This window comes from Musca autumnalis, unplaced genomic scaffold (assembly GCF_047663935.1).
Source record: "Musca autumnalis isolate F117 unplaced genomic scaffold, ASM4766393v1 scaffold_5, whole genome shotgun sequence".
NCBI classification, from domain to species: Eukaryota; Metazoa; Arthropoda; class Insecta; order Diptera; family Muscidae; genus Musca; species Musca autumnalis.
Window position 1 is genome coordinate 58,412,400 of NW_027412088.1, and position 27,525 is coordinate 58,439,924.

General features: G+C 36.7%; 1 protein-coding gene across 1 annotated transcript in view; it reads right to left on the minus strand.

The window, feature by feature from the left end:
* Positions 1 to 1,038: 1,038 nt before the first annotated feature.
* Positions 1,039 to 27,525, minus strand: part of LOC141386636 (cytochrome P450 6g1-like) — a 29,446-nt gene continuing 2,959 nt past the window's right edge. Inside the window, exons 4-5 of the mRNA XM_073955551.1 lie at positions 1,403 to 2,480; positions 1,039 to 1,341 (exon numbers count right to left, since the gene is read on the minus strand). Of these exons, the coding sequence (XP_073811652.1) occupies positions 1,039 to 1,341; positions 1,403 to 2,480 (1,381 nt within the window). The remainder of the gene's footprint in view (positions 1,342 to 1,402; positions 2,481 to 27,525) is intronic.

The window sequence follows — 27,525 nt, forward strand, 5'->3', positions numbered from 1 at the left end:
TAGGACGGTAGCTCCAGATTTTCGTTTTGAACGTTGTGGCCTCAATATTCCACCGAAAAGGCTGAAATTTGGTATTTAGTCTTCGTTGGTGATATAAAACTGTTGCCATGAAATTTGTCTGTACAGATTGACGCCTTCATATTACCCACATTTCCGACTAAAATTCGTCGGTATAGGTCCACGTTTCGATATAGCCCCCTTAGAATGTTGAAAGTTGTGACGTCAATATGCCACCGAAATGACTGAAACTCGTTACTTAGTCTTCCAAGGGGTTATAACATATTCCAGAAGAGTATTATCAGTATAGGTCCACGTCTTCCTATATCCCCATAGAAGCGTACTTCTTGATTTTCGGTATTTTTTATATAAAGGAAATATAGGAAATTTCTGCCAGAAATTTGTCGCCATAGATCGACGTGCCTCACATTGTTTTACCGAAATTGCTGAAATTTGGTATTAAGTTTTATTCATACACGAAAGGAAACTAATTATTCCATTTTACTTCAATACAATACGTGGTGGAGGGTATAACAAGTTCGGCCCGGCCGAACGTAAGTCAATAACAAATGAGCCAATAACATTTTTGAAGTGCATTTTGAGTACATCTCTCCATTGTTTTTTAAACAACACAAATTGATATGGTTTATTTTGACACAAATAATTGAAAATTATCTGCATTTAATACACGCTCTATTATTGTATTAAATATAATTAATTTGTTTCCCTGATTAATTTGTTAGCAATGGGAAATTTTAATCAAATTTTGTGGATTAGATTAAGTTTTTGTGTTTATGAAAATATGCCGAGTCATGTGATAGCACTTTGATTGGGCAAGCATTCATTATCTTCATTTCAGTGGACTATTTTCATTGTTCATATTTTCTTCTACGGAATCTGCGGACGCCTACAGCAATGTCCAGTATCATGTGGAGAATATTTTCTAATTTTTCTATTTTGTTTCAATACAACTCGACCGAATTTAACGCGTTTTTTATTTCTTATTTAAATAAAACCAAATTTAGACCATTAAAATTCGATTTATTCCACTTTTAAATTTTCACACATATTATCTCGGACAAATTCCAAATGCATACCACCTTTCAGCTGCAAAATAAACGCCCTTGGATCATAGTCCAGTTGCAGCTTTGTGCGATCACATACTCGTACATAATGATTCTTAAGGGCATGCATTATACCACATTTGGTTTGGATGCGACCCATACGATTAGCCACACAACTGTGAGGACCATTTCCAAATGGCAAAAAAGCCATGGGGTTTATTGTATGTTTATTTTCCGGCGAAAATCGTTCTGGATCAAACTGGGTGGGATTAGACCAGTACTAAAACAAAAAAACAAAGAAATAATTATTTAATACATAGGAATAATGAGAATAGAATTACCTTGGGGTCATAATGTAGACCAAATAACGTAAGGTAGATAGGCATACCATCCGGTAGGTTATAATCACAATATGGTAACAATGAATAAGGTTCTGTTGTACCTTCTCCCTTGACATATTCCCGTTCAAGTACTGGAAAAGCTGGATACATTCGCATAGTCTCATTAACCACCATATCCAAATATTCCATTTCATTGAACGCCTCATAAGACAGCTCCCCTCCCTCGGCATCTTTAAAAGCTTGGGCAATTTCCTTTCTTAATTTCTCTTGAATTTCCGGATGTTTGGCCAATTCGAAGAGACCAAATGACATTGTGGTGGCCGATGTTTCATAGCCGGCTACCAAAAATATTACCGCCTGAGAGCCCATCAGTTCCATGAATTGATTAACTTGTTTGGGATCATTGCTTGGCAATTGCTGTTTTAGTTTCATGGCAATACCTGTTAAATCGTTGCGTGTGACACCCCTCTCTTCTCTGTCCTTGATAATATGCCTCATGGAGCCTTTAACGAAGGCAACTGCATCTTTATCAAACACTCTGGCTCCAAAATATTTCGCCAATTTGGGGGCAAAGAAAATCAGCAGCATGTGTAAAGCTCTTCGCAAGTCGAATGTACCCAATTTACGGGTCTCAATGTTCATTTGTTCAGTGGGATTTTCCAAAGCATTCGAGGAGAAACCTAATATTATTGTGCCAATCACATCGGTGGTGTAACGGGCCAGTAAATCCTTCACCTCCACACAACAAACATCGCCCTGCTTCATTAGATGCTGTGTCATATTATCTCCCACTGCCAATATCTGTGGAAACATGCTGCGCAATTTGCCACTTGAAAACATGGGTGAAAAATTCTTACGCGTTTCTTTCCACAACTTGTAGTCACTAAAGAATACATTATTGGCTGCCACCGCATCGGTGTGTGGATCCGGTTTTGCAACACGATTACAAAAACGATCAAAATCCTTTATCAGTATGGACTTGATGAGCTCCGGCTCTCGTATCAATAGGCTTGGTTTATACAGACCATAAATACCCACAACAGGTGCATCGGTAAATTTTGGATCTTCGTAGATTGCTCTTAAATTTAAACCAAAATTAGTTTTTAATCCCAGAATATCCTTTAAATTCATAGAAAGTATTTGACCCCGAACACTGGGCACATTTTTGTATTTTCTCCAATATGAAAAATTGAATTTATATAAATAGACCAAAAGAAACGCGCACGCAGCGAGGAAGAGTAATAATTCCGTTGACATTATTGTGGCGCGGGAATTAAACGATGACTGAAACAATTAATTTTTGTGTGCAAATCGATTAAAAATTTTTTTGTTTTTAATTTTTTTTTGGTAAAAAAAAACAAACTAAACAACCTAACAACAATGAAGAGAGAAATTGTATATACCGCATCTTATCAATCTCTCTACAGTTCTGTAGACAGTTTCTAATTTGGAGTTATTGTTGTAATCTATAAAAACGTGTCTATGTTTGTGAAAGTCCAGAGTGGAGTAATTTCAATGAAAAAACAACTATCAGTGGACTTTGCCGACCGCTGTATACCCTCAGGTTATGACTGCATAAACAAATATTTAACAAGAACTACTACTATTTTTCCAAAGCGTGGATTTTTAAAAATTATTTTTCAAAACGTGGATTTTTAAAATTAATTGTTTCAAAACCTGGATTTTTAAAATTAATTGTTTCAAAACGTGGATTTTTAAAATTAATTCTTTCAAAACGTGGATTTTTAAAATTAATTCTTGCAAAACGTGGATTTTTAAAATTAATTGTTTCAAAACGTGCATTTTTTAAAAAATATTTTTTCAACACGTGGGGTTTTTAATAAAACCCTTTTCAAAACGTTCTTTAAAAAAATATTTTTTTTTCCAAACGTGAATTTTTTAACAAAAAATTACTTCAAAACGTATGTTTTTTAACGTGGATTTAAAAAAATATATTTTTGAAAAGGAGGATTTTAAAAAAAAATGTTTTTTAACGTGGATTTAAAAAAATATATTTTTGAAAACGGGGATTTAAAAAAAAAAATGTTTTTTAAAACGTGGTTTTAAAAAAAAATATGTTTTAAAAACGTGGATTTTTTAAATTTTTTTCACAGCGTGGATTTTAAAAAATGATTTATTTTAACGTGGATTTTAAAAAAACTTTTAGAAAACGTGAATTTAAACAAAAAAAATCAAAACGTGTATTTCAAAAACAAAATCAAAACGTGGATTTTATTTTTTTCAAAACGTAAGTTTTTAAAACTCATTTTTGCAAAACGTGGATTTTTTAAAACTAATTTTTTCGAAACCTTAATTTTTAAAAACTTATTTTTTCAAAAAAAAAAAATTATTTTTTTAAACGTGGATTTTTAAAAAAAACATTTTTTTAAAAAAATTGTTTTCCAAAACGTGGGGTTTTTAATAAACCCCTTTCAATACGTATTTTTAAATAAATATATTTTTGTTTTCAAAACGTGGGTTTTAAAAATAATATGTTTTCAAAACGTGGATTTTTTAAATTTTTTTTCACAGCGTGGATTTTAAAAAAAAACTTTTAGAAAACGTGAATTTAAAAAAAAATTTAAACGGGGATTTAAAAAAAACATTTTGGAAACGTGAATTTTAAAAAAATATTTTTTTTTAAACGTGGATTTTAAAAAAATTATTTTTTTAAAACGTGGATTTTAATAATATTTTTCAAGGCATGAATTTAAAAAAAAAATATTTTTTTAAATCGTGGATTTTAAAAGAATTTTCTTTAAAGCGTTGATTTAAAAAGAAATTAAACGTGGATTTCAAAAAAAAATATTTTTCAAAACTTGGATTTAAAAAAAAGAAAACTTCAAAACGTGGATTAAAAAAAAGAAAGAAAAATTCAAAACGTTGATTTTAAATTTTTTCAAAACGGGTAATTTTTAAAACTCACATTTTCAAAACGCGGATTTCACAAAAAAAAGAAAAACTCAAAACGTGGATTTTAACTTTTTTCAACACGTGAATTTTTTAAAACACTTTTTTTCAAAACGTGGATTTTTAAAACTCTTTTTTCAAAACATGGATTTTTTAAAACTCTTTTTTTTAAAGGTGGATTTTTAAAAACTCATTTTTTCAAAACCTTAATTTTCAAAAACGTGAGTTTTTTAAATGAATTTTTTAAAAACCGAGTATTTTTAAAATTATTTGTTCAAAACGTGGATTTTTAAAAACTATTTTTTCAAACTGTGGATTTTTAAAAACTATTGTTTCAAAATGTGGATTTTCAAAAACTATTATTTCAAAACGTGGATTTTTAAAAACAATTTTTTCAAAATGAGGATTTTAAAAAACCTTTTTTTCAAAATGAGGATTTTAAAAAACCATTTTTTCAAAATGAGGATTTTAAAAAAACATTTTTTCAAAATTTGGATTTTTTCAAAACGTGGATTTTTAAAGAATATATTTTTATAAAACTTAGATTTCTTAAAACGTTTCATTTTCAAAATTATTTTTTTTAAATGTAAATTTTAAAATTTTTCTTTAAAAAAGTGGATTTTTAAAAACTATTTTTTCAACATGTTTTTTTTTTAATTATTTTTTAAAAATTATTTTTTAAAAACGTGGATTTTTTAAAAAAGAAATGTTTTTTCAAAATGTGTTTTTTAATTTTTTTTCAAAACTTGAATTTTTAAATTATTTTTTCAAAACTTGGATTTTTTAAAAATTTATTTGTTCAAAACTTGGATTTATTTAAAAATTATTTTTTCAAAACGTTGATTTTTAACAACTATTTTTTAAATGTGATTTTTTTGAAAAAGTAGATTTTTTTAAAAAATTATTAATTCAAAATATAGCTTTTTAAATTATTTTTTTAAAACGTAGATTTTTCTAAAAAAATACTTTTACAAAACGTAGGTTTTTCAAAAAAATTTACATATATATTTTCAAAACGTAGATTTAAAAAAGACTATTTTCTTTAAATTATTTTTTAAAACGTGGATTTTTGAAAATTATTTATTTAAAACGTGAATTTTTGAAAATTATTTTTTCATAGTAAAAGTACAGAAATAATATTTCTGATCCGCTATTACACAAAAAATAGCGCCTATGTTTCTGTGCTTTCCTGGTCATGCGATATCTTCTAAATCAAAGCCCTTGATGTTGACATGAAGCGTTCGGCGGTGGGATTTTCTTTATTTTTTTTTTTTTTTGACCTGTAGATGGTCACAGCCAACGAAACTGGGTGGAGCCCATCGATTTGCATTTACTTTCCTGAGATAAAATATCAATTTTTGGATTGGAAAGGTAGAAATTTGAGTTATATTTACCATATTTCCTCTGTTTCGGACTCATAAACCTATCAATGTTTGTGACTTTTTCGTGATTTTATTGTAGTATAGAAAATTTTGAACATAATTAAGTATAAAACTTTGACTTTATACATTATTTCTACCGATTTCTTCATAAAAATATTTTTTGGAGCTCTAAGCCTCGATTTTCATCAAATTTCAAGACCCTAATACAAATTTTTGCACAATATTTGATGGCAATCAATACTAACGGTATTTATTTATAATAATAAATAGTTTTTTGTTAAAGTTTACCACATCTAACAAAGGATTTGTGTAAATTCTTAGGGTGGTTCTATCCTGGTGAACCATTAAAAAATGCTAATATTTTGACATTTTTTCATAAAGCGAGTAAAAAGTACCGTAATAAAGCATATGTGAAACATGTTAGGTATTGAAAATATCGGCTACTATATACTCTACATGTCCACAAAATTATAATTTACAATTCCTCTCCTATCGCCAGATATAACGGTATTTGTAGACAAATTTTGGCTGGTTCTATTCAGATGAACCGGAGTGTATATTTGAAATATGGATATACCTATTTATTACATTATATAATCATTTGATTCCAGATGCCGATTTGCCGCTGATGATTTCAACTTTGAAGAAAACGCGTTTTATTTCACAACTAAGGAGAAACGTTCAACGCTGTTTCTATAGAAATTTTTCTTTTTAAAAGTGCGACATTTTATATGTTATTTCGTTCACATTTCCTTTTATTAAAGTGTGTTATATATTTCTTTGGAATTTTGTATGTACACATGTCTTTGTTGCTTATTTTCTATGCCCTTCAATAAAAAACACCACCATTTATAAATGTGTATATATGGTAGAAATAACCAGTGAGCGCTTGCTGATAGCAAGTGAACATACATTACAATGTGTTTCACATTTACATTTACGCTCCCTTGCTCTCAGAAAGCGCCCACTGGTGCATGTGTTTTTTTCTGGCTTTTGGGTTTGTATTTGTTTGCAGCCAAAATATAATTTGTTCGCAGCCAAACATATAATTTGTTTGCATCCAAACATATAATTTGTTTGCAACCAAACATATATTTGTGTGCAGGACCCAAACATAACATGTTTGTTTGGAATTGCTTGCAAACAAATATATGTTTGCTGCAAAATATATTTGGGACATATCGACGCCTCCAAACAATAGTATGCTAAGTCGACTTAGCATGTTTTCAAGTTCTTTACATTTTTATATTTAACGTCCCTTAACTTAAATTCTGTCAAAATTTGGTAATGATCGGACAATCCGAACAGAAGTTATAAACAAATATTTACTTAACATAGTACTGAAGGTCAAAGAAATTTCCAAACTTTTAGAGCTTGTCCTGCAAAACTCACTTTTTAGACTTAGCATACTATTATTTGGAGGTGTCGATATGTAAGAGGGGCCATTATTATTATAAAACGGAATGACAAAGTTAACAATTCCGTTACGTTAGGGTTTTCATACGAATACTGCACCAAAGCACATATTATATGTTCTCGGTAAAAAAGCATAATGGAACTACTTCTACATTCGACAAGATAAAAACCATTTTGGTCAAAAATGTATGCATGTATTTTTATCACCCATAATGTATGACTTATCTCCGTTATCTATTTTTAGTTTAGATTGTAAGGTCTTGTGGTAAGCAATGCCGTGTGTTCATAAATGCATAATACTTGCTAGTTGGCAACCTCTTGTGTTCATAATTGGGTGGCACTACTTCTATACGCGCAGTCTTTATACCCTCAGCATTTATGCTAAGGAGGGCAAAATGTGCCTCATCGAAATAATGGTTTTAGACCCCAAGTCTGTTTGGACGAAATGTGTTTCAGACAATTTGGAGTCGATTGAGCAATGTCCGTCCGTCTGTCTGTCTATCTGGCTGGCTGGAGCGCACGATAACCCTCGAACGGATGAACCGGTTCGGTTCAAATTTTGGCTTTCGTAATATTTTGCCCAAAGTTAAGTTCGAAGATGGGCTATATCGGTCCGCTCCTTCCGGTACCTCCCCCACAAAAGTTCGAAAATGTTCGGAAAATTTGTGCGCACGATAAATCTTGAAGGGAGTAACCGATTTGGTCCATACTTCGCCCATCGTAAAATGTATACCATACTTAGATAATGTTTCAATATAGACTCAATCGGCCCATTCCTTCGGGTACCTCCCACACAAAATTTTGGAAAAGTTCAGATTAGGGCCATATCTCGAATCGCTCTGATTTTTGTTTTAGCAACTTGTATTCACTACCCTCCAAACGACGGTACAAGTTTCATTAGGGGCAAGTCCATACTTCCTGAGAAAATAGCCTGGAAGTTGCAAAAAACCCCTGTGACACCGTGTGAGGTTGTTGGAGCGCAAGATAACTCTAGAACGGATCTGCCGATTCGGTCCAACATTTGGCCTTAGTAATATTTTGTCCAAATATAGTTTAAGTTTGAAGATAAGCCATATCGGTCCACTCCTCCAGGTACCTCCCCCACAAAAGTTCAAAAATGTTCGGAAAATTCTTTCATATGGTAACTCTTGAAGGGTGTGGCCGAATTGGTCCATACTTTACACATCCTAATATATCTACTAGATATAGATCAGGTTCAAGTATGGACTATATTTGTCCACTCTATCCGGTACCTCCCACACAAAATTTCGGATAAGTTCACTTTAAGACCTGCTCTCGGTTCACTTTGATTTTTGTTGAAGCAACTTGCGTTCGCTGCCTCAATTACGATGGTAAACGTTTTTTTAGGGGCAAGTGCATACTTCTTGAGCAAACATACCGAAGTGTGTAAAAACCCCCTACGGTACCATATGTAGTGGCTGGAGATCCACTTCCATAATGGTCAATGTAGATCCATTCCTTTTAGTATCTCCTCCGCAAAACTTTTGATCTCTAATCCTAATAAACATTTTTATACCCTCAGCCTTTAGGCTAGAAAGGCTATATACACTTTCATACGGGAAAAATTTGCCTCATCGAAATAATGGTTTTAGACCCCAAGTATGTTTGGACGAAATGTGTTTCAGACAATTTGGAGTTGATTTAGCAATGTCCGTCCGTCCGTCTGTCTGCCTGTCTGGCTGGTGCGCACGATAACTCTCGAACGGAAGAACCGATTCGGTTCAAATTTTGGCTTTCGTAATATTTTGTCCAAACTTAGTTTTAGTTCGAAGATGAACTATATCGGTCCACTCCTTCCGGTACCACCCCCACAAAAGTTCCAAAATGTTCGAAAAATTTGTGGGTACGATAACACTTAAAGGGAGTAACCGATTTGGTCCACACTTTGCACATCGTGAAATTTCTATCAGACTTAGATAAGGTTGCAATAAGGGCTCAATCGGCCCACTCCTTCGGGTACCTCCCACACAAAATTTCGGATAAGTTCACTTTAAGACCTGCTTTCGAATCACTTTGATTTTTGTTGAAGCGATTTGCATTCGCTACCTCCATTACGATGGTAAAAGTTTTTTCAGGGGCTAGTCCATATTTCTTGGAAAAACAGCCCGAAAGGTGTAAAAATACCCCTATGTCACCATATGTGGCGGTCGGAGAGCACGATAACTCTCGAACTGTTCAACCGATTTGGTCCAACATTTGGTCTTCGTCATATTATATCCAAACTTAGTTTCATGGGCAATACCGGTCCACAACATTCGGTATTTCTCCCCAATATTTAAGAAATGTCACTAAAATGCTAGGACGGTATCACTTGAATGGGGCAACCAATTTGGTCCAATCTTTGGATCTCCTAATATTTTATAAAAATTTAGTTTAACTTCTAATATGGCCCATATCGGTCTCTCCTAAGGGTACATGCCCTACAAGAGTTCAACATTTTTGTGTCTTAGTGCAGTTAATTCCTAATCCACATTTTTGTCGGCAAGTTCAAATGTCCAAATAGGGCCACAAAATTCTGAAGAGACCTTAAATACATTCGATCAGTCCGAAGGTAAAAGTTTCGCTTCACACTGGCTGAGGGTATATATCTGTCGACAAAGCCGACTGACACATTTTTACTTGTTTTATGTATGTTTCGCTGTCGATGACATTTAACAGGAAGTTTAAAGTTGTTAGTAAATCTATTGGAATCGATTTAGCTCTGTTCGTACATCTGCCTGGCTGGCTGGAAGGCTTGTGCGCACGATAACTTTCGAACTGACCAACGAAATTTTGTACCCTATAGTATTTTATTCAAAGTTGCCAGCCGTATCCAAATTTCAGAATTCTAGCTTTTTTCGTTCGCCATAAAGCATGGTATAGCATTCAGTAGCTTTTGGTCAATTTCGCACTCTTCCAGTACAAAATTCCCAAAAATCCAGCCGTATCTCACTCCTGCACACCAACATTTAACCTACATATCAAATTTCAAGGTTCTAGCTGCTGCGTTTTCGTCTGGACGTTACTCTGTTACTCTGACGTCACTCGCACACTCGTCACGTAGCTTCATTGTATACAAGTATTAAGATAATATACATTACATCTGGTTATTTCAGACTTTGTTGCTTTTTGTTTGCCCCTAATTGACTTGTCTATATGACCGATAAATTCATTCGAAATTTATTTTCTTTAAAATGTTGCTTGTCATCCTCTATTAATTTAATTAAATCAGCTTTCTTTTTTAGAATACACTTGATACCAACATATGTATATTCCCCAAGTTGTTATCATGTATTTAAATGCTCGCCACATAGAAAATTTAATCTGTTTCTGCGACCTTTTCCCCGACCTTCCAGCGAAATCGCTGTATTTTCTTTATATGAATTCGCGTCAAAAGCAGATTGGCAGAATAAAACACTCCATGTCAGTGAATGTGGTCACAGAATAACAGTAAAACAGCGATCGACATGGGAATGGTGACGCAACTGACCTATGTCAAATCCCTTTTGCAATTTGTACCCTCAGCCTTTAGGCTAACGAGAATATATACACTTTGATGCTATCACAATGCGCCTCATCGAAATAATGGTTTTAGAAACCAAATATGTGTTAACTAAATCCGTTCCAAATCCGTCTGGCTGTAGCGCACGATAACTCTCGAACGGATCAACCCACGTAACCAGGGTTATGACTTTAGGGTTATGACTTTTTTGTGATTGCCGTAGGGAGCTAATAAACTCTCATAAATTTATGACTAATTGTCCTACTGGTTCATTTATGGGAGTTACTCCTTTATATTCAATGTATGAGAGGTATTGTTTTAGGGTTGCTCCATAAAAACGTGGACCTATGCCGATAATTCTCTGCAGAAATGTTTTAGGCCTCCAAATTATTGTCATTTCGGTAGGAAAATGCGGCTAAAACTTTGAAAATACCGAAAATCGGGCGGTCAGTTATATGGGGGCTATATTAAAATGTGCACTGATATAACCAATTTTCAATACCAAACCTGCTACGAATAATAAATATAAACTACTGTACAATTTGGTACAAAAAAAGCTCTATGTTAAATATCACGAGCCTTATTTCACTTCAACAGATAGACGGACATCGTTAAATCGATTAATTTTTTATGTTGATCACGAATATATATTTTACTTTATAGGTCCTCCGACGAATATTCCGATGTGTTACAAACAGAATCATAAAGTCAATTAAAACCCCCTCTTATGGTGGAGGCTAAAATTAAAATATTTTTTTATTTTACATCTGGAGAATCCACTGCATGAGGACCCGATTTATAGTCAATTCGATTCGAAAATCTAGAGGTATCAATATTAGATACATAAATTGTAGATAGAATACTAAGGTTTACACGGAAATCCGAAACGACGGGCCATAAACGCGGAACCGGGTCAGTTAGTACAACTCTAAAATTTATAAAATTTTCATAATTATAAATTTCAAAATTATGCAAAGAAATATTATTATAGAAATAATAATAAATATCGTTATTTCCGCGATTTTTTGGAAATAACTCCCAACGAATGTTGGCGACAGCCCTATACGTTCAAAGGTAATCCACGCCATGTCTGATTTTGGTATCCCCGCAAAGCTCATTCGGCTTTGTAGGACGACTTTAACTGATACCCGGTCCTCAGTTAAAATAGGAAAGAACCTCTACGAAGAGTTTATTACCAAATGAGGTTTCAGGCAAAGAGACGACATCCTGTTGGAAAAGGTTATACGAGATGTGAAGGTCAAAAGAAGTGTGGAACAACATATACAAACAGCCATATGTCACTTGCTTATGCCGATGACATTGACATCATGGGTCGATCGGTAAAGAAAGTAACTGATATATGTATATGCAAAAGTTGAAAGGGAATCTGCTAAAGTCGGTCCGGCAGTAAACGGCGATAAAACTAAGTTGATGGCATTGACGCGTAATACGTCCACATATTTTGCAACAACTGTGGTAGTTAAAGACTTCGTCTACCTCGGCACAGTCCTAAACCAAACAAACAACATCAGTTGTGAAATACGAAGAAGAATAGTGTTGTCCAACAGATGCTACTTTGGGCTAAGAAAACAGTTTAAAAATGAAGCCACATCTCGTCAAACAAAAATAACACTTTGCAAAACATTGATACTGTTCGTGTTAATGTATAGTTCCGAAGCTTGTGTACTTGCGCAAACAGATAAGGCTGGTTGGTTGGTTTACGTGGTGGCTATACTTTATAGCTTCAATTAGTATATAGGGAATACCGTTTTGAAAACCACACCACTCGTTCAAGAATTGTTATTTCGTAGTATTAAATTGGCAGTTAAATCCAACCTGATGAGTTGAGAAATCGCAGAAGGTCTCCCGGACCTACTTCGGCTATCTCGGCGATATTATGAAGGAACGGTCGTCCTATAGCTTTAAGTCGTCGTTGCATTAGTGCAGGGCAGGAACAGAAGAGGTGCTCCACAGTTTCCTTCTCTTCTTTATCTCCGCAGCTGCGACAGTGGTCGTTGTGTGGTATATTTAAGCGCTTTGCGTGGTTACCAATAGCCCAGTGACCGGTTAACACTGCAATAAGTCTTGCCAGGTTCCGTCGATTTTGGCTGATTAGGAACTTTGTGCGTTTGGCGTTGTATTGAGGCCATGTAGATTTTGGTATTCGGCATGTTTCCGTTTTGTTCCATCTACTCTCGGCCAATGATAGATAGTATTTGAAGAGATCCCCCCCAGCAAAATGTTCGATGCCAAAGATGCCATTCAATCATAAGTGAAAGTGATCTGGCATGTCATCTTTTTAGCATCTTCATTGATGAATTTTATATGAGCGTGGACCCCAAAAGATGCTATTCATTTTTGCTGCTAGTTTGTCCACTTTTTCATTCCCATCAAGTCCCTTATGGCCTGGAATCCAGGTGAGAGTTATTCTTGCCAGACGCCCTAGTTTAGCAAGTTCTTCTTTACAATCTTTCACTAGCTTTGGTGTGCTAGAGTTATACTTTAGTGCAAGGAGCGCCGCTTGACTGTCGACATAAATTCTATTGAGTTTGGTGTGTGGATTTTTAAGAGAATAATACAAGCTTCCTTTATGGCCTGAAAAACACTGCAATCGTCAGGTAGCTTTATGGATGGAGCCATCTGTGTATACCTTGATGTCATGGCCTGTCAGTGGTAATCCATTATTCCATTCTTTCCTGCTTGGAAATTTGACTTCGAAAGGCTGATCGAATGTCATTGTAGGAGCGCATTAATCAGCAGTAGTTGCTATTTCTTTTGGTAGTTTCTGAAGTACGCACGCATGTCCGTAGGCTCTATCGCTCCATATACCTATAGGCCGCAGCCTTGCCGCATTACATGTTGCAATTGCTTTGATGTTTATGTCTATTGGCAGAATGTGCATCATAATATTGAGGGCTTCAGCCGGACAAGTCCAAATTGCCACTGTCACCCCGACAAATCTTTGTATACTATGTAGTTTTTTCTGTGTAGTTTTCTTTTCCACTGTTAGCCACCATACTAGTGCACCATATCTGAGGTGTACATCCATAACACCATTTTAGGTTTAAGGCCCCAACGGCTCCCAAACATTTTGCGACATGTGTAGTATGCAACGGTTGCTTTGTGAGCACAATGTTCCATGTTACGTTTCCATGACAGCTTTGAATCTAGGATGACGCCTAGGTAGAGGCATTTCTTGACCTTTTAGTCGTGGTAGATTGGGTATTGAATATTTGGTCTTTGTGGTGAATAGCACCATCTCAGTTTTCCCTGGGTTCACACCCAGGCCACAGATTGTAGCCCAAGTATCTAGTGACTTCAGGACCCCATTCATGATATCACTTATCACGGACGGGAATAAACCGGAGACGAGTATTACCACATCGTCCGCATAAGCAGCCACCTTAACACCCATATGGTCAAGTTTGATAAGGACTTCATTAATGACAAGGAGCCAAAGCAGTGGCGATATAACTCCTCTCTGAGGAGTTCCTCTCTTTACGTGCTTTAACAGCGTATTGTTTCCCAGTGAGGCAGTAATAACTCTACTTTGCTGCATGGTTGTAATCCAGCTACCGATGAATGATTCCACGCCGAAGTTATCTAGAGCTTGTTTTATTTCTGCGGTACTGACATTATTGACGGCGCCTTCTATATCCAGAAAAGCAGCCAAGGTATATTGTTTATGTTCTAAAGATTTCTCGATAGTCCTTACGACTTCGTGCAGGGCTGTATCTGTCGATCGTCCTTTTATATAAGCGTGTTGACTGGAAGATATGTTGTTTGAGTTGTCCATCTTTTCTCGAATATGCAAGTCGATGAGTCTTTCGAGCGTCTTAAGTAGAAATGATGAAAGGCTTATGGGTCTGAAGTCTTTAGTATTTTCATGACTACGCTTTCCTGCTTTGGATATGAAGACAACTTTGGCTTGTCTCCAACTCGCTGCAACGTAGTTAAGGGATATGCATCTACTGTAAATGTACACTAGCCAAGGGTTTATTATGGTCTCCGTACTTTGCAGCATTTTTGGTATGATACCATCTGGCCCCGGAGATTTGTAGGGAGAGAAGCTGTTTATAGCCCATGTGACTTTACTCGGACTTATTATCTTATAGACTTCTGTGTTATTTATATCTATATTAGTATTGGATTACTCTTCGCTGGTTCTATCAGAGCAGCCATGGAAGTGCGTCGTAAGAAGAATTTCAAGAGATTCGGCTGAGTTATCAGACCATGTGCAGATGTTTCTCTTTATATATGTGCGATTCGAGTGCCCTTTTGCCATAACTTTGCTTAGTCTGGCAGCATCTTTTGTGCTGTCTAGCGATCCGCAAAATTCAATCCATGATTGCTTTTTTTGTACTCCTTTAGCTTATCCTTGTGTGGTTGCCAGGATCCGCTTTGGTAGCTGTCGTTGAAGGCTTTCCGTGACTGTTTACGCAGTTTAGAGAGTTCGGATGTCCACCATGATGGGTAGTGCTTTTTCGAGCGCAGATAAGGCCGTGATTGGTGTTTCGAGAAAAAAAATTTCGAAAGATCTTCTGACCAATCTACGTTGACGGCGAATATCGACGTCGTATGAACAACGAGCTGTATCAACTATTCAACGACATCAGTATAGTTGAACGAATCGTAAGACAACGATTTCATTGGCTAGGCCATGTCATAGGAAGGAGTAATGATGAACCCGCTAAAAAGGAGTATAAGTACGGCCGCATGTTCGTTGGAGCGAACAAGTGAAACACCATATTCCAGAATGGGAAAAAACACCGCAGAGAGGATTGGAGATCTTTTCTTAGTTCGGCTTATTGAAATACATTCTGTATGAAGGCAGCTAAGTACGGGGCCTCCGACGCATATTACGATGTGTTACAAACTGAATGACAAAATTATTATACCCTTCATCTTAAGAACTTCCCTCCTATGATGACGTTTCAAAATCCGATGCCGTTTTTTTTTCAAAATATAGACATTTTATGTCAAACGTTGTTGCTTTTTTCCACAAATTGACTTGTTTATATTCAATTCGAATTTATACACACATACATATGTATGTATGTATAAAAATTCTGCTTATCGTATTTATTCCTCCCATTAAATTCGCTTATTTAGAATTCTTCTATCAAATAACAACGTTCTCCAGCTTGTTATCATGAATTAAAATTCTCGGTTCAAATGAAATTCGGCTTCATAATATCAATAATTCAGAAATTTTAATCAGTTTCTGCGTGACCTTTACTCGACCTTCTGCAAAAATAGCAGTGTTTTATTTTTTTATTAAAATATTAAAACCTAATTTGCAGAATAAATCACTCAAAATCAACATATGGTGGTGGTCGCATAAAAACAGCACAACTGCGACATGACTTGAAGAATCTTGACGCAACTGACCTATGTCAAATACCTTCTTAGAGAATAACAATGACGCACTTGACACAATCTCATCCAAATAGACCAGGAGCTGTTATAATCCCTGTCAGTAACCAATACAAAAATTTTCATTGAAACTTTACTTTCGACTGTAGAAGGAAAATTCTTTTAATCCCAATAATTCCAAAATCAAAGTCCAAATCATTTACTTTCTCTTGTAATTTTTAACAAAATTGCGGTTTATTCGAAACCGGATTGACCCAGAACCACACATCAGCCGTATTCCGGCAAGCAGTTGCTCCTCACCTCGTTTGTATTGAATTGGGAGCAGCATATCACGGAATGCTTAGGACGGAGGAAAACCCAGGACCAATATGGATGTGCTCAGTTTGTCACCTCCGCATCCGCCACACACAAATTGTGGGTGTATTTCAGGGGTTGTTCTGGACTCGTCCACGTAAGTGACTACGACTATGTTGCTGCATGCTGTGTGAACACAGCCCCCAGTGAGTATGTAGTCGTCATCAGAATACGCGATTCCCCGCAGTCCCCCCAACGGCAGCCGCACGCTCAGTACTTAACACCAGCCGTTGATCCCTGGAAATGAATCCTTTTTGCAATTTAATTGTAATGGACTCCGAGGTAAGATCGATGAAATAGTGTATTTCATGAGCCACGCTCAAAATCAGCAACAGCTTACAGTGTTGTGATGGTTACAATGTACTGAGGAGGGATCGTGCCAGAAGTGGAGGTGGGAGATTAGCTTTTTTATTGCACCAGTGTGTTCAATCCAGACCTATTGAACCTGACTCTAATGACCCGTACATGGAATGTATGGTGTAGCAGTCATGTGCGGACCTGCCGAGGTAAAGTTATATGCCTAACATTAGCCCGCTTTTGGAAGGTCATAACCAATGAATGCCGCATTTGCATCGATCATAAGAAAGCTAATTGACCTTGTTTCGGGGAGTTCACTAATCACCGCCTCAATGATCTGCGCAACCCTTCTGATGTTTGGGCAGCAGAAAGGACGTTCCGAGACTTCATCACTGCTGCAGACGCTCACCATATACCTGTGGGTAGCGAGACCAAATTTCCCAGCGGGATTAGCATATGAGCATGAAGAGATTCGCCGTGGCAATAACAGTGACCCCAGAGTCAGGGAGCTGACTTAAGCCCCAACATGTGGCTAAATCATCTGAAGAGTAACAGCATTGGAGCCGGAATAAGTGAATTGTGGACAAAGGTTAAGTCGCTCTCGAACGCTGGAAAGAAGGAAGATAGAACCTCTGTCGCATTTGGTGATGTTACGCTGATTGATCCGAAGAGGTGCGCAAGTTCATTTAATCCACAGTTTTCGAGCACAGCGGTCGTGACAGGGCGAAGGTAAGAGCACTATGCCGCATTAGCTATCTTCCCGCCGAGAATGAACCACCACAATTTACAATGAATGATATTGTGCATGGAATCTCCATGATAATGCTGAAACAACTGGATGCGCCGAAAGTGGAGTTTCTCACCATAGTTATCAACCTGACGCTACCAAAGACCCTTAAGTGTTTATTCCTTCGGCTTCAGAAATAGCTATCCAGTTGCTGATCATAAGCATATGTTCCGTAAACAGCACAGCACAATAACTGTGCTGCATGCCATCTCCACACATTTTAGTCGATGAGACCACCAGGGCAAGCCGTGTGAAAGAACAGCGATGTCAGTGTCAAGCACTCCACACTGTTTGATGTTATCGAAGAGACAACCCTCCGGACAAGTTCAAAACTTTGGAAAAAAATTATATATATGGACGCCAGTCGCCCGTGGATTTCCGGAACAAGAAGTCCAAGCCCCGAAGAGTGAAACAGGGAGTTCCCCAAGGTGGAGTGATATCTCGGGAACTGTTTAACCACCGCCTCTCCTGTATTCCGCCCCCTCCAGACGGCATTTAGATCGATATTGACGTCAGGTACCTTTCCGGATGTCATTTATGAATGGTTGAACTCCTCCTTGACTGATCTTACCACATTTTTCCCCGCGAAGCATGTAAAAATATCCGCCACTAAATCCACTGCTAGGCCACTATGTTCACCAGTCCATGCGGCAGAGTTGTGAACTGAGTTGAATGTCATAGTCGATGGTAGCAGAATTCCGACAGTCAACTACCCCAAGATTCTGGAGGTCACATTCGACACGTCGTCCGCGCATGCCACAGCATTCAGCGACAGGCTGAAAAAAGGAACAAGGTCCTCACGTTCCTAGTCGACAGCACATGGGTGCAAATAAGGAAACTTTGTTGACCACATATAACGCTATATGCCGGTCTGTGTTAAGCCATGCTGCACCAATGTGATCCGCGAATATACGTACAACTTGACCTGTCTATGGATGAAAACACACTGGGTGCAAAAATATATCGTTCTAGGTCAAGTATTGTGGGCGCTATAGGGAATTCAACAAGTGGACAGACGTACATGTCTAGATCGTCTCTGAATTTTATTTCAGAACTAATCCTAAATTGCACTTATGAGAAAAATTCTTGACATTTTGTGTGGGAGGTAGCCGAAGGAGTGGACCGATATAGCCCATATTTGAAGCTGACCTATGTAAAATTTTAGACCAAATTGTTTTATCCGTTCGGAGTAAGTATGCCCTTCATGTTAGCTATTTTTCTACTTTTTGTGGGGGCGTTAACGTAAGGATTAGAACGATATGGCCCATGTTCGAACTTTATCGGAGTTTGACCACTGGGAATCTTAAATGTCGAATTACAGATAGTTCCATCCCACAAACTTAAAATCGGGGAGTAATTTTATATGGTGGCTATACAAAAAACATGGACCTATATTGATAATTTAAAAATGTAGCTAATATCCTCAAAAACCCGGTAGGTACCGTTATAGGGGGCTATACCAAAACGTGAACCTATGTTGAACATTTTTGGTGGAGATGTTTTGTGACCACAGGGAACCTCAAATGTTAAATTACAGACAATTCGGTCAAAAAATGTAGCTAAAATCTTCAAAATACCGTTATATGGGGGCTATACCAAAACGTGGACCTATGTTGACCATTTTTGGTGGATATGTTTTGTGACCACAATATTAAATTACAAGTAGTTCGGTCAAAAAATTTAGCTAAAATTTTCAAAATACCAAAAATCGGGAGGAACCGTCGCACAGTGGCCAAATTTTCGGAAAACCTGGCCAAAAATCGAAAAAAAATTGTATCAATATAAACTAAATAGTGTCAAATATTGTTTATAGGGTGCCACTGCGTGTAGTTATGAAAAAAATATATACCCAGCAAAAATTCGGATCCATTAGTCATTACGTAACCCATTACAAAGTAATGTAAACAAGCTTCTTTTCCCATTACAAGTAATCCTTAAAAAAATTACAAGGCAAACCTACTTACTTTGCTCCTCACAAAGTAATGTGGACGGTGGCACAGTGAGTGTGTGTCCGACTATAAATCCTAGGGTTGTGTGTTCAACGCTCACTGTCGGCACGCGAGTTTTTTTAATTAAAAAATAACAGTTCGTGGTGCACATGTGCATTGCACATTAAAGTTCTTAAGCAACCCTTAATGTTCGTGTGCGTGGCATAGTGTGTAGTGTCTTTGGCTAGAAATCAGAGGGTTCGTGTGTTCATCTCGCACAGCGAGCGAAATAAAATAAAGTAAAATAAAAATAAGAAGTGTGATGAAATTAAAAAATCTCTACATATACTGTTCTAAAAATAGATTTTTTTTCAACTTACTTTTCAACTTCTAGTGGCCACAGAATAACTAGTTATTCTAGTGGTCATAAAATAACTACAAACTGAGTGCGACATGCCCTTGTAAAAATAATGGGGAAGAAAGGGGGTTTGCGAGTAGTTACGGCTGCCGAAAATCCCTTACAAATCCCATGATTTTGGGAGGACTTTTTTTGCTGGGTATGTTTCGTGTTTAGAAAGTGGCTATAAATAGGTCAAGGCGACCCTATTTGGAAATTTTATTTTTTTTTTCTCAATATTTAAGTTGTTTATTAAAATCTTATAATATCCAAACTAAACAAGCGTTTTTATACTCTCAGCATTTATGCTAACGAGGGTATATACACTTTCATACGGGCAAAATGTGCCACATCGAAATAATGGTTTTAGACCCCAATTACCCGATAATTTGCAGTCGATTGAGCAATGTCCGTCTGTCTGGCTGGCTGGAGCGCACGATAACTCTCGAACGGATGAACAGATTCGGTTCAAATTTTGGCTTTCGAAATATTTTGCCAAAACTTAGTTTAAGTTCGAAGATGATCTATATCGGTCCACTCCTTTCGGTACCTCCCATTTGTGCGCACGATAACTCTTGAAGGAAGTAACCGATTTGGTCCATACTTTGTACATACCATACTATTTCGAAATTTTATTTTTTTCTCACTATTAAGTTGTTTATTAAAATCTTACAATATCCAAACTAAACAAGCGTTTTTATACTCTCAGCATTTATGCTAACGAGGGTATATACACTTTCATACGGGCAAAATGTGCCACATCGAAATAATAGTTTTAGACCCCAATTATGTTTGGACGAAATGTGTTTCAGACAATTTTGAGTCGATTGAGCAATGTCCGTCTGTCTGTCTGGCTGGCTGGAGCGCACGATAACTCTCGAACGGATGAACCGATTCGGTTCAAATTTTGGCTTTCGTAATATTTTTCCCAAACTAAGTTTAAGTTCCAAGATGAACTATATCGGTCCACTCCTTTCGGTACCACCCACACAAAAGGTCGATAATGTTCGGAAAATTTGTGCGCACGATAACTCTTGAAGGAAGTAACCGATTTGGTACATACCAGATTTAGATAAGGTTTCAATATGGACTCAATTGGTCCACTCCTTCGGGTACATCCCACACAAAATTTCGGAAAAGTTCAGTTTAGGACCTGTTCACGAATCACTTTGATTTTTGTTGTAGCAACTTGTATTCACTGTCCCCCATATAACGGTATAAGTTTCATCAGGGGCAAGTGCATACTTTCTGAGCAAATAACCTGAAAAGTAAAAAAAAACCTATGAGACCGTGTGTAGTGGTTGGAGCGCAAGATAACTCTCGAACGGATCTGCCGATTCGGTCCAAAATTTGGTATTCGTAATATTTTGTGCAAACTTAGTTTAAATTCGAAGATAAACCATATCGGCCCACTCCTTCAGGTACCTCCCCCACAAAAGTTCAAAAATGTTCGGAAAAATTGTTCGTACGGTAACTCTTGAAGGGAGTGGCCAAATTGGTCCATACTTTACAAATCCTAATATATCTACCAGACATAGATAGATCAGGTTCAAATATGGACTATATTTGTCCTTTCACTTTAAATCCTGATATCGAATCACTTTGATTTTTGTTGAAGCAACTTGCATTCGCTGGCTCAATTACGATGGTAAAAGTTTTTTTCATGGTAAAAGTTTTTTTTTAGGGGCAAGTCCATACTTCTTGAGCTAACAGCCCGAAGGGTGTAAAAACCCCATAGGCACCATATGTAGTGGCTGGAGATTCACTTCCATAATGGTCAATGTCGATCCATTCCTTTTAGTATCTCCTCCGCAAAACTTTTGATCTTTAATACTAATCAACATTTCTGTCGGTTCAAACGTCCAAAATTTTTAAAATTGTTTCAATATACACAGGCTGAGGGTATATCTCTGTCGGCAAAGCCGACGGATACTTTTTTACTTGTTAAATATTTTTTTTTGTAATTGTAATGAATGGTATGTGAAACAAATTTAAAGTGTTCAGTGTCGCCAATGGAGTGCGCGTTTTTTAATAATGATGTCCGTCCTTGTTGATTTTTATCAAGGTCAATTTTACACAATAAATGATGAAAATAGTTGTGAGTAAGATCGAGTTGGTCCATGTTCCTTATCATTTCATAAAAAGGGAAGAGTGTTTTACCAATTTCCATCGAAGCACCCTGCACATATTTGCAGTTTTCGTTTTTATGTGTTATTTTGTCTTGCAGATTTATACATATTTTCGATGATTCAGAATATTAGAATATAGTATAGTATAACGTCCTGGCATTTAGGTACAATATAGAGTTTTGATATATGTATTCTAAGACCTATAGTAAAATTTTATGGCGAATAAATTTCTAGAATATTTTGGTCTGATCCGACCACATTTTACAGGTTATTTTAAAGATTTGTGGAAAAAGGGACTAAAAAGACGCCTTTTATGACTCCCACGAAGGTTAATTTTTTTAAGAACAAGTAAGAAAAGCGTTAAGTTCGGTCGGACCGAACTTTTTATACCCTCCACCTCAAATTTCAGCCATTTCGGTGGATTAATGTGACCACAACCTTCAAAATACCGAAATTCGGAAGGTACCGTTCTATGGGGGCTATATGATGGCGTGGACCTATATCTACAAATTTCTGGGGGAAGGTTTTATACGCCTAAAGAAGACTAAATACCAAATTTCAGCCATCTCGGTGTGATAATGAGGCTAAAACGTTCAAAATATCGAAAATCGGGAGATATTGTATTCAAAATATATTAAAATGACGCGTACTTTAAATGGGGCCTTATATGGGGGCTATACCAAAACGTGGACCTATATAGCCCAACTTTGGTAGGAATATTTGTTGGCCTCTGGAGACACAAAGTATCAAATTACAACCAATTCGGTGGTAAAATGGACCAAATATCTTAAAAATTCCTTAAAAAGACGACGCGTCACGCGTCATTTTGTATGGGGGCTATACGAAAGCGTGGACCTATATAGCCCGCTTTCAATACCAAAAGTCCTACGTAAATATAACATATTTTCCCAAAATTTCATCAACCTACGTCAATCCGTTCGGACGCTAGAGTGATTTCCACAGACGGACAGACGGACAGACGGACGGACATGGCTATATCGATGTAGAATTGCACGCTGATCAAGAATATATATACTTTGTGGGGTCTACAATGATTATTTCGAGTAGTTACAAACGTAGTGACAAACTTAATATACCCCCATCCTATGGTGGAGGGTATAAAAATATTCCTCGCATACTTGTCAATAAAGTTGCCAAAGACGCCATATAACTAAAGTGCAATGATTCCACCTAATCTTAACTCAAATATTTCCAAAACTGTAGAAATGTTTGAAGTTTGCACCCAAAATTGATACCAATATTTCCTTGGTATGTAATGCAAATAGAGATTTCCTTTTTTTGGAGACTTATACTGAAATTTAGCGGAGAACATTTTTGTCCTTGACTCCATTCTTCTAAAATGATGCTTTGTATGCCAATTTTGCCAAAACTCACATGAAGTACGACCTTAACCCTAAAATGTGTTTTTAATTTTGCATATTTCTGGAGTTTGGTTAAAATATAGAGTTTTAGTATATTCTAGGACCTATAGAAAAAATTTATGGCGAACATATTTGTAGAATAGTTTGATCTGATATAATATAATTGTTCCACAAACATCCCAAATGGGACAAGGGAGACTTCTCTCATATAAATGAGTGCACCCCGATTCATATTAGCTCAATGATATGGTACCTACTGTTTATTGCCGAGTCCGAACGGCGTGTCCTAAGACACCACTTGTAGAGAGGTTTTACAAGGCTGATATACTCAGGAAATGTTGCCAACATCACTGAGAAGTATTTTGCCACCGTTGAAAATTTGATGTTGCCTGGCCTGGGAATCGAACCCACGACCTTTAGCGTGCAAGGCGGTTGTGCATACCATTGCACCACGGTGGCACCCATTTTGATCTGATACGATCACATTTTATAGAATAAATCCCCTTTAATGAGGGTTAAAAATTATCAAAAATGAAATCAGCGACCCGAAAACAGAAGAACCCAAGATTAGGTCTAAATCCATTCATTTGTAGATTTTTGGCCAGGTTTTTCGTAAAATTGACCACTGTGTGTCGGTGAGATCTATCGCAATTATTGCGGACGCTAGAGTGATTAAGACAAACGGACAGACGGACATGGCTATATCGATTCAAATTTTTATCCTGATCAAGAACATATGTATATATGTACTTTATAGGGAGGCAAATGTATATTCCATTGCGTTACAAACTTAATGTATGGTTGAGGGTATAAAAACTTCATATCATGACCAAAAAGAGGAAAATATAGAAAATTCACATTTTTTGTCATTTTTATACCCTCCACCATAGTATGGAGGGTATATTAAGTTTGTCATTCCGTTTGTAACACATCGAACTAATCATTTGCGACCCTATAAAGTATATATATTCTTGATCAGGATAAAATTCTAAGACGATCTAACCATGGTCGTCTGTCCGTCCGTCTGTCCGTCTGTTGTAATCACTCTAGCGTCCGCAATCATTGAGATAGAGTGCTGAAATTTTGCACCCGAGGGTCTTTTTACCATAGGCAGGTCAAGTTCGAAGATGGGCTATATCGGTCCACTCTTTGGTATAGCCCCCATATAACGGTACCTCCGGATTTGAGGTATTTTGGCGTTCTTCGCCACATTTGCAGACCGAATTAGCTATAATTTGGCACTTAGGGTTCCTAGTGATCAACAAACTTATATCCCAAAGGATATGGGCATAGGTCCATTTTTTGGTATAGTCCCCATATAACGGCACCTCCCGATTTTCGGTATTTTGAGAATTTTAGCAACAATTTTTAACCGAACCATCTGCAATTTGACATTTGAGGTTCTCAGTGGTCATGAAACATCTCTACGAAACATCGTCAACATAAGTCCATGTTTTGGTATAGCCCCCATATATCGGTAGCTCCCGATTTTCGGTATTTTGAGAATTTTAGCTACAATTTGTAACCGAACTAGCTGTAATTTGCCATTTGAGGTTCTCAGTGGTCATGAAATATCTCCCCCAAACATCGTCAACATAGGTCCATGTTTTGGAATAGCCCCTATATAACGGTACCTCCCGATTTTCGGTATTTTGAAAATTTTAGACACAATTTGCTATATGCAATTTGACATTTGAGTTTCTCAGTGGTCATAAAACATCTCCACCAAACATCGTCAACCGTACCTCCCGATTTTGGGTATTTTGAGCATTTTAGTTACAATTTTTAACCGAACTAGCTGCAATTTGACATTTGAGGTTCTCAGTGGTCATGAAACATCTCCACGAAACATCGTCAACATAGGTCCATGTTTTGGTATAGCCCCCATATATCGGTACCTCCCGATTTTCGGTATTTTGAGAATTTCAGCTACAATTTTTAACCGAACTAGCTGTAATTTGCAATTTGAGGTTCTCAGTGGTTATGAAACATCTCCACCAAACATCGTCAACATAGGTCCATGTTTTGGTATAGCCCCCATATAACGGTACCTCCCGATTTTCGGTATTTTGAGAATTTTAGCTAGAGTTTTTAACCGAAATAGCTGTAATTTGACATTTGAAGTTCTCAGTGGTCATAAAACATCTCCAACGAAACATCGTCAACATAGGTCCATGTTTTGGTATAGCCCCCATATAACGGTATCTCCCGATTTTCGGTATTTTGAGAATATTTGCTGCAATTTTTAACCCAACTAGATGTAATGATCGGTATTTTGAGAATTTTAGCTACAATTTTGTCTATTCAAAAATAATCGTCAATATACATATGTCCATATTTTGGTATATCCACCCATATAACTGTACCTCCCGATTTTCGGGAATTTTCAGTGGCCACGAAATTTCTTCACTAAAATTCGTCAACATGAGTCCATTTTTGAGGGTCTACATTGTTTTTATGAAACTACCCTCAATATGACTCTTGAAGTTCCCTGCAGCTATAAAACTTTTCCGCCAAAAAAATTAAAGATAGGTTGGCTCTTTGATATAGCCCCGTAGGTGGTACCTTTCACCTAGCTGAATACATTTTTATACCCTCCACCATAGTATGGAGGGTATATTAAGTTTGTTTTTCCGTTTGTAACGCATTGAAATACTCATTTGCGACCCTATAAAGTATATATATTCTTGATCAGGGTAAAATTCTAAGTCGATCTGAGCGCGTCCGTCCGTCCGTCCGTCTGTGGTAATCACTCTAGCATCCACAAAAATAGGGATAGGACGCTGAAATTTTGGGAAAATGCGTCTTTTGTTTGCAGGCAGGTCAAGTTCGATGATGGGCTATATCGGTCCACGTTTTGGTATAGCCCCCATATAACGGTACCCCCCGATTTACGGTATTTTGACGTTTTTAGCTACATTTTCAGACCGATGTAGCTATAATTTGACATTTAGGGTTCTTAAGTGTCAACAAACATATATAACAAAACTTGTTGAAATAGGTCCACGTTTTGGTATAGCCCCCATATAACGGTACCCCCCGATTTGCGGTATTTTGACGTTTTTAGCTAAATTTTTAGACCGATTTAGTTATAATTTGAAATTTAGGGTTCTTAAGTATCAATAAACTTATATAACAAAAGTTGTGGACATAGGTCCACGTTTTGGTATAGCCCCCATATAACGGTACCCCCCGATATACGGTATTTTGACGTTTTTAGCTACATTATCAGACCGATGTAGCTATAATTTGACATTTAGGGTTCTTAAGTGTTAATAAACTTATAAATTAGAAGTTGTGGACATAGGTCCACGTTTTGGTATAGCCCCCATATAACGGTACCCCCCGATTTGCGGTATTTTGAAGTTTTTAGCTACATTTTCAGACCGATTTAGCTATAATTTGACATTTAGGGTTCTTAAAAGTCAATAAACTTATAAAACAAAAGTTGTGGACATAGGACCACGTATTGGTATAGCCCCCATATAACGGTACCCCCGATTTACGGTATTTTGACGGGTTTAGTTACATTTTCAGACCGATTTAGCTATAATTTGACATTTGAAGTTCTTAAATGTCAATAAACTTATGTGACAAAACTTGTGGACATAGGTCCACGTTTTGGTATAGCCCCCATATAACGGTACCCCCTGATTTACGGTATGTTGACGTTTTTAGCTACATTTTCAGACCGATATAGCTATAATTTGACATTTAGGGTTCTTAAGTGTAACTAAACTTATATAACAAAAGTTGTGGACCTAGGTCCAAGTTTTGGTATAGCCCCCATATAACGGTACCCCGATTTACGGCATTTTGACGTTTTTATCTACATTTTCAGACCGATTTAGCTATCAATTGACATTTAGGGTTCTTAAATGTCAATAAACTTATATAACTAGTGGACATAGGTCGATGTTTTGGAATAGCCCCCATATAACGTTACCGCCCGATTTCAGGTATTTTGAGAATTTTACCAACAAGTTTTAACCGAATTATCTGTAATTTGAACATTTGACATTTGAAATTCTTAGTGGTCACCACACCTCTCCACCAAAAATTGTCAAGAAAGCCCCCATATAACGGTACCTCTCGATTTTCAGTAATTTGATGATTTTAGCTACAATATTAAACCGAACAAGCAGTAATTTTACATTTGAAGTTCTTAGTGGTCACAACATCTCTCCATCAAAAATTGTCAACATAAATCCATGTTCGGATATAGCTCCCATGTAACGGTACCTCCCAATTTTCAGTAATTTG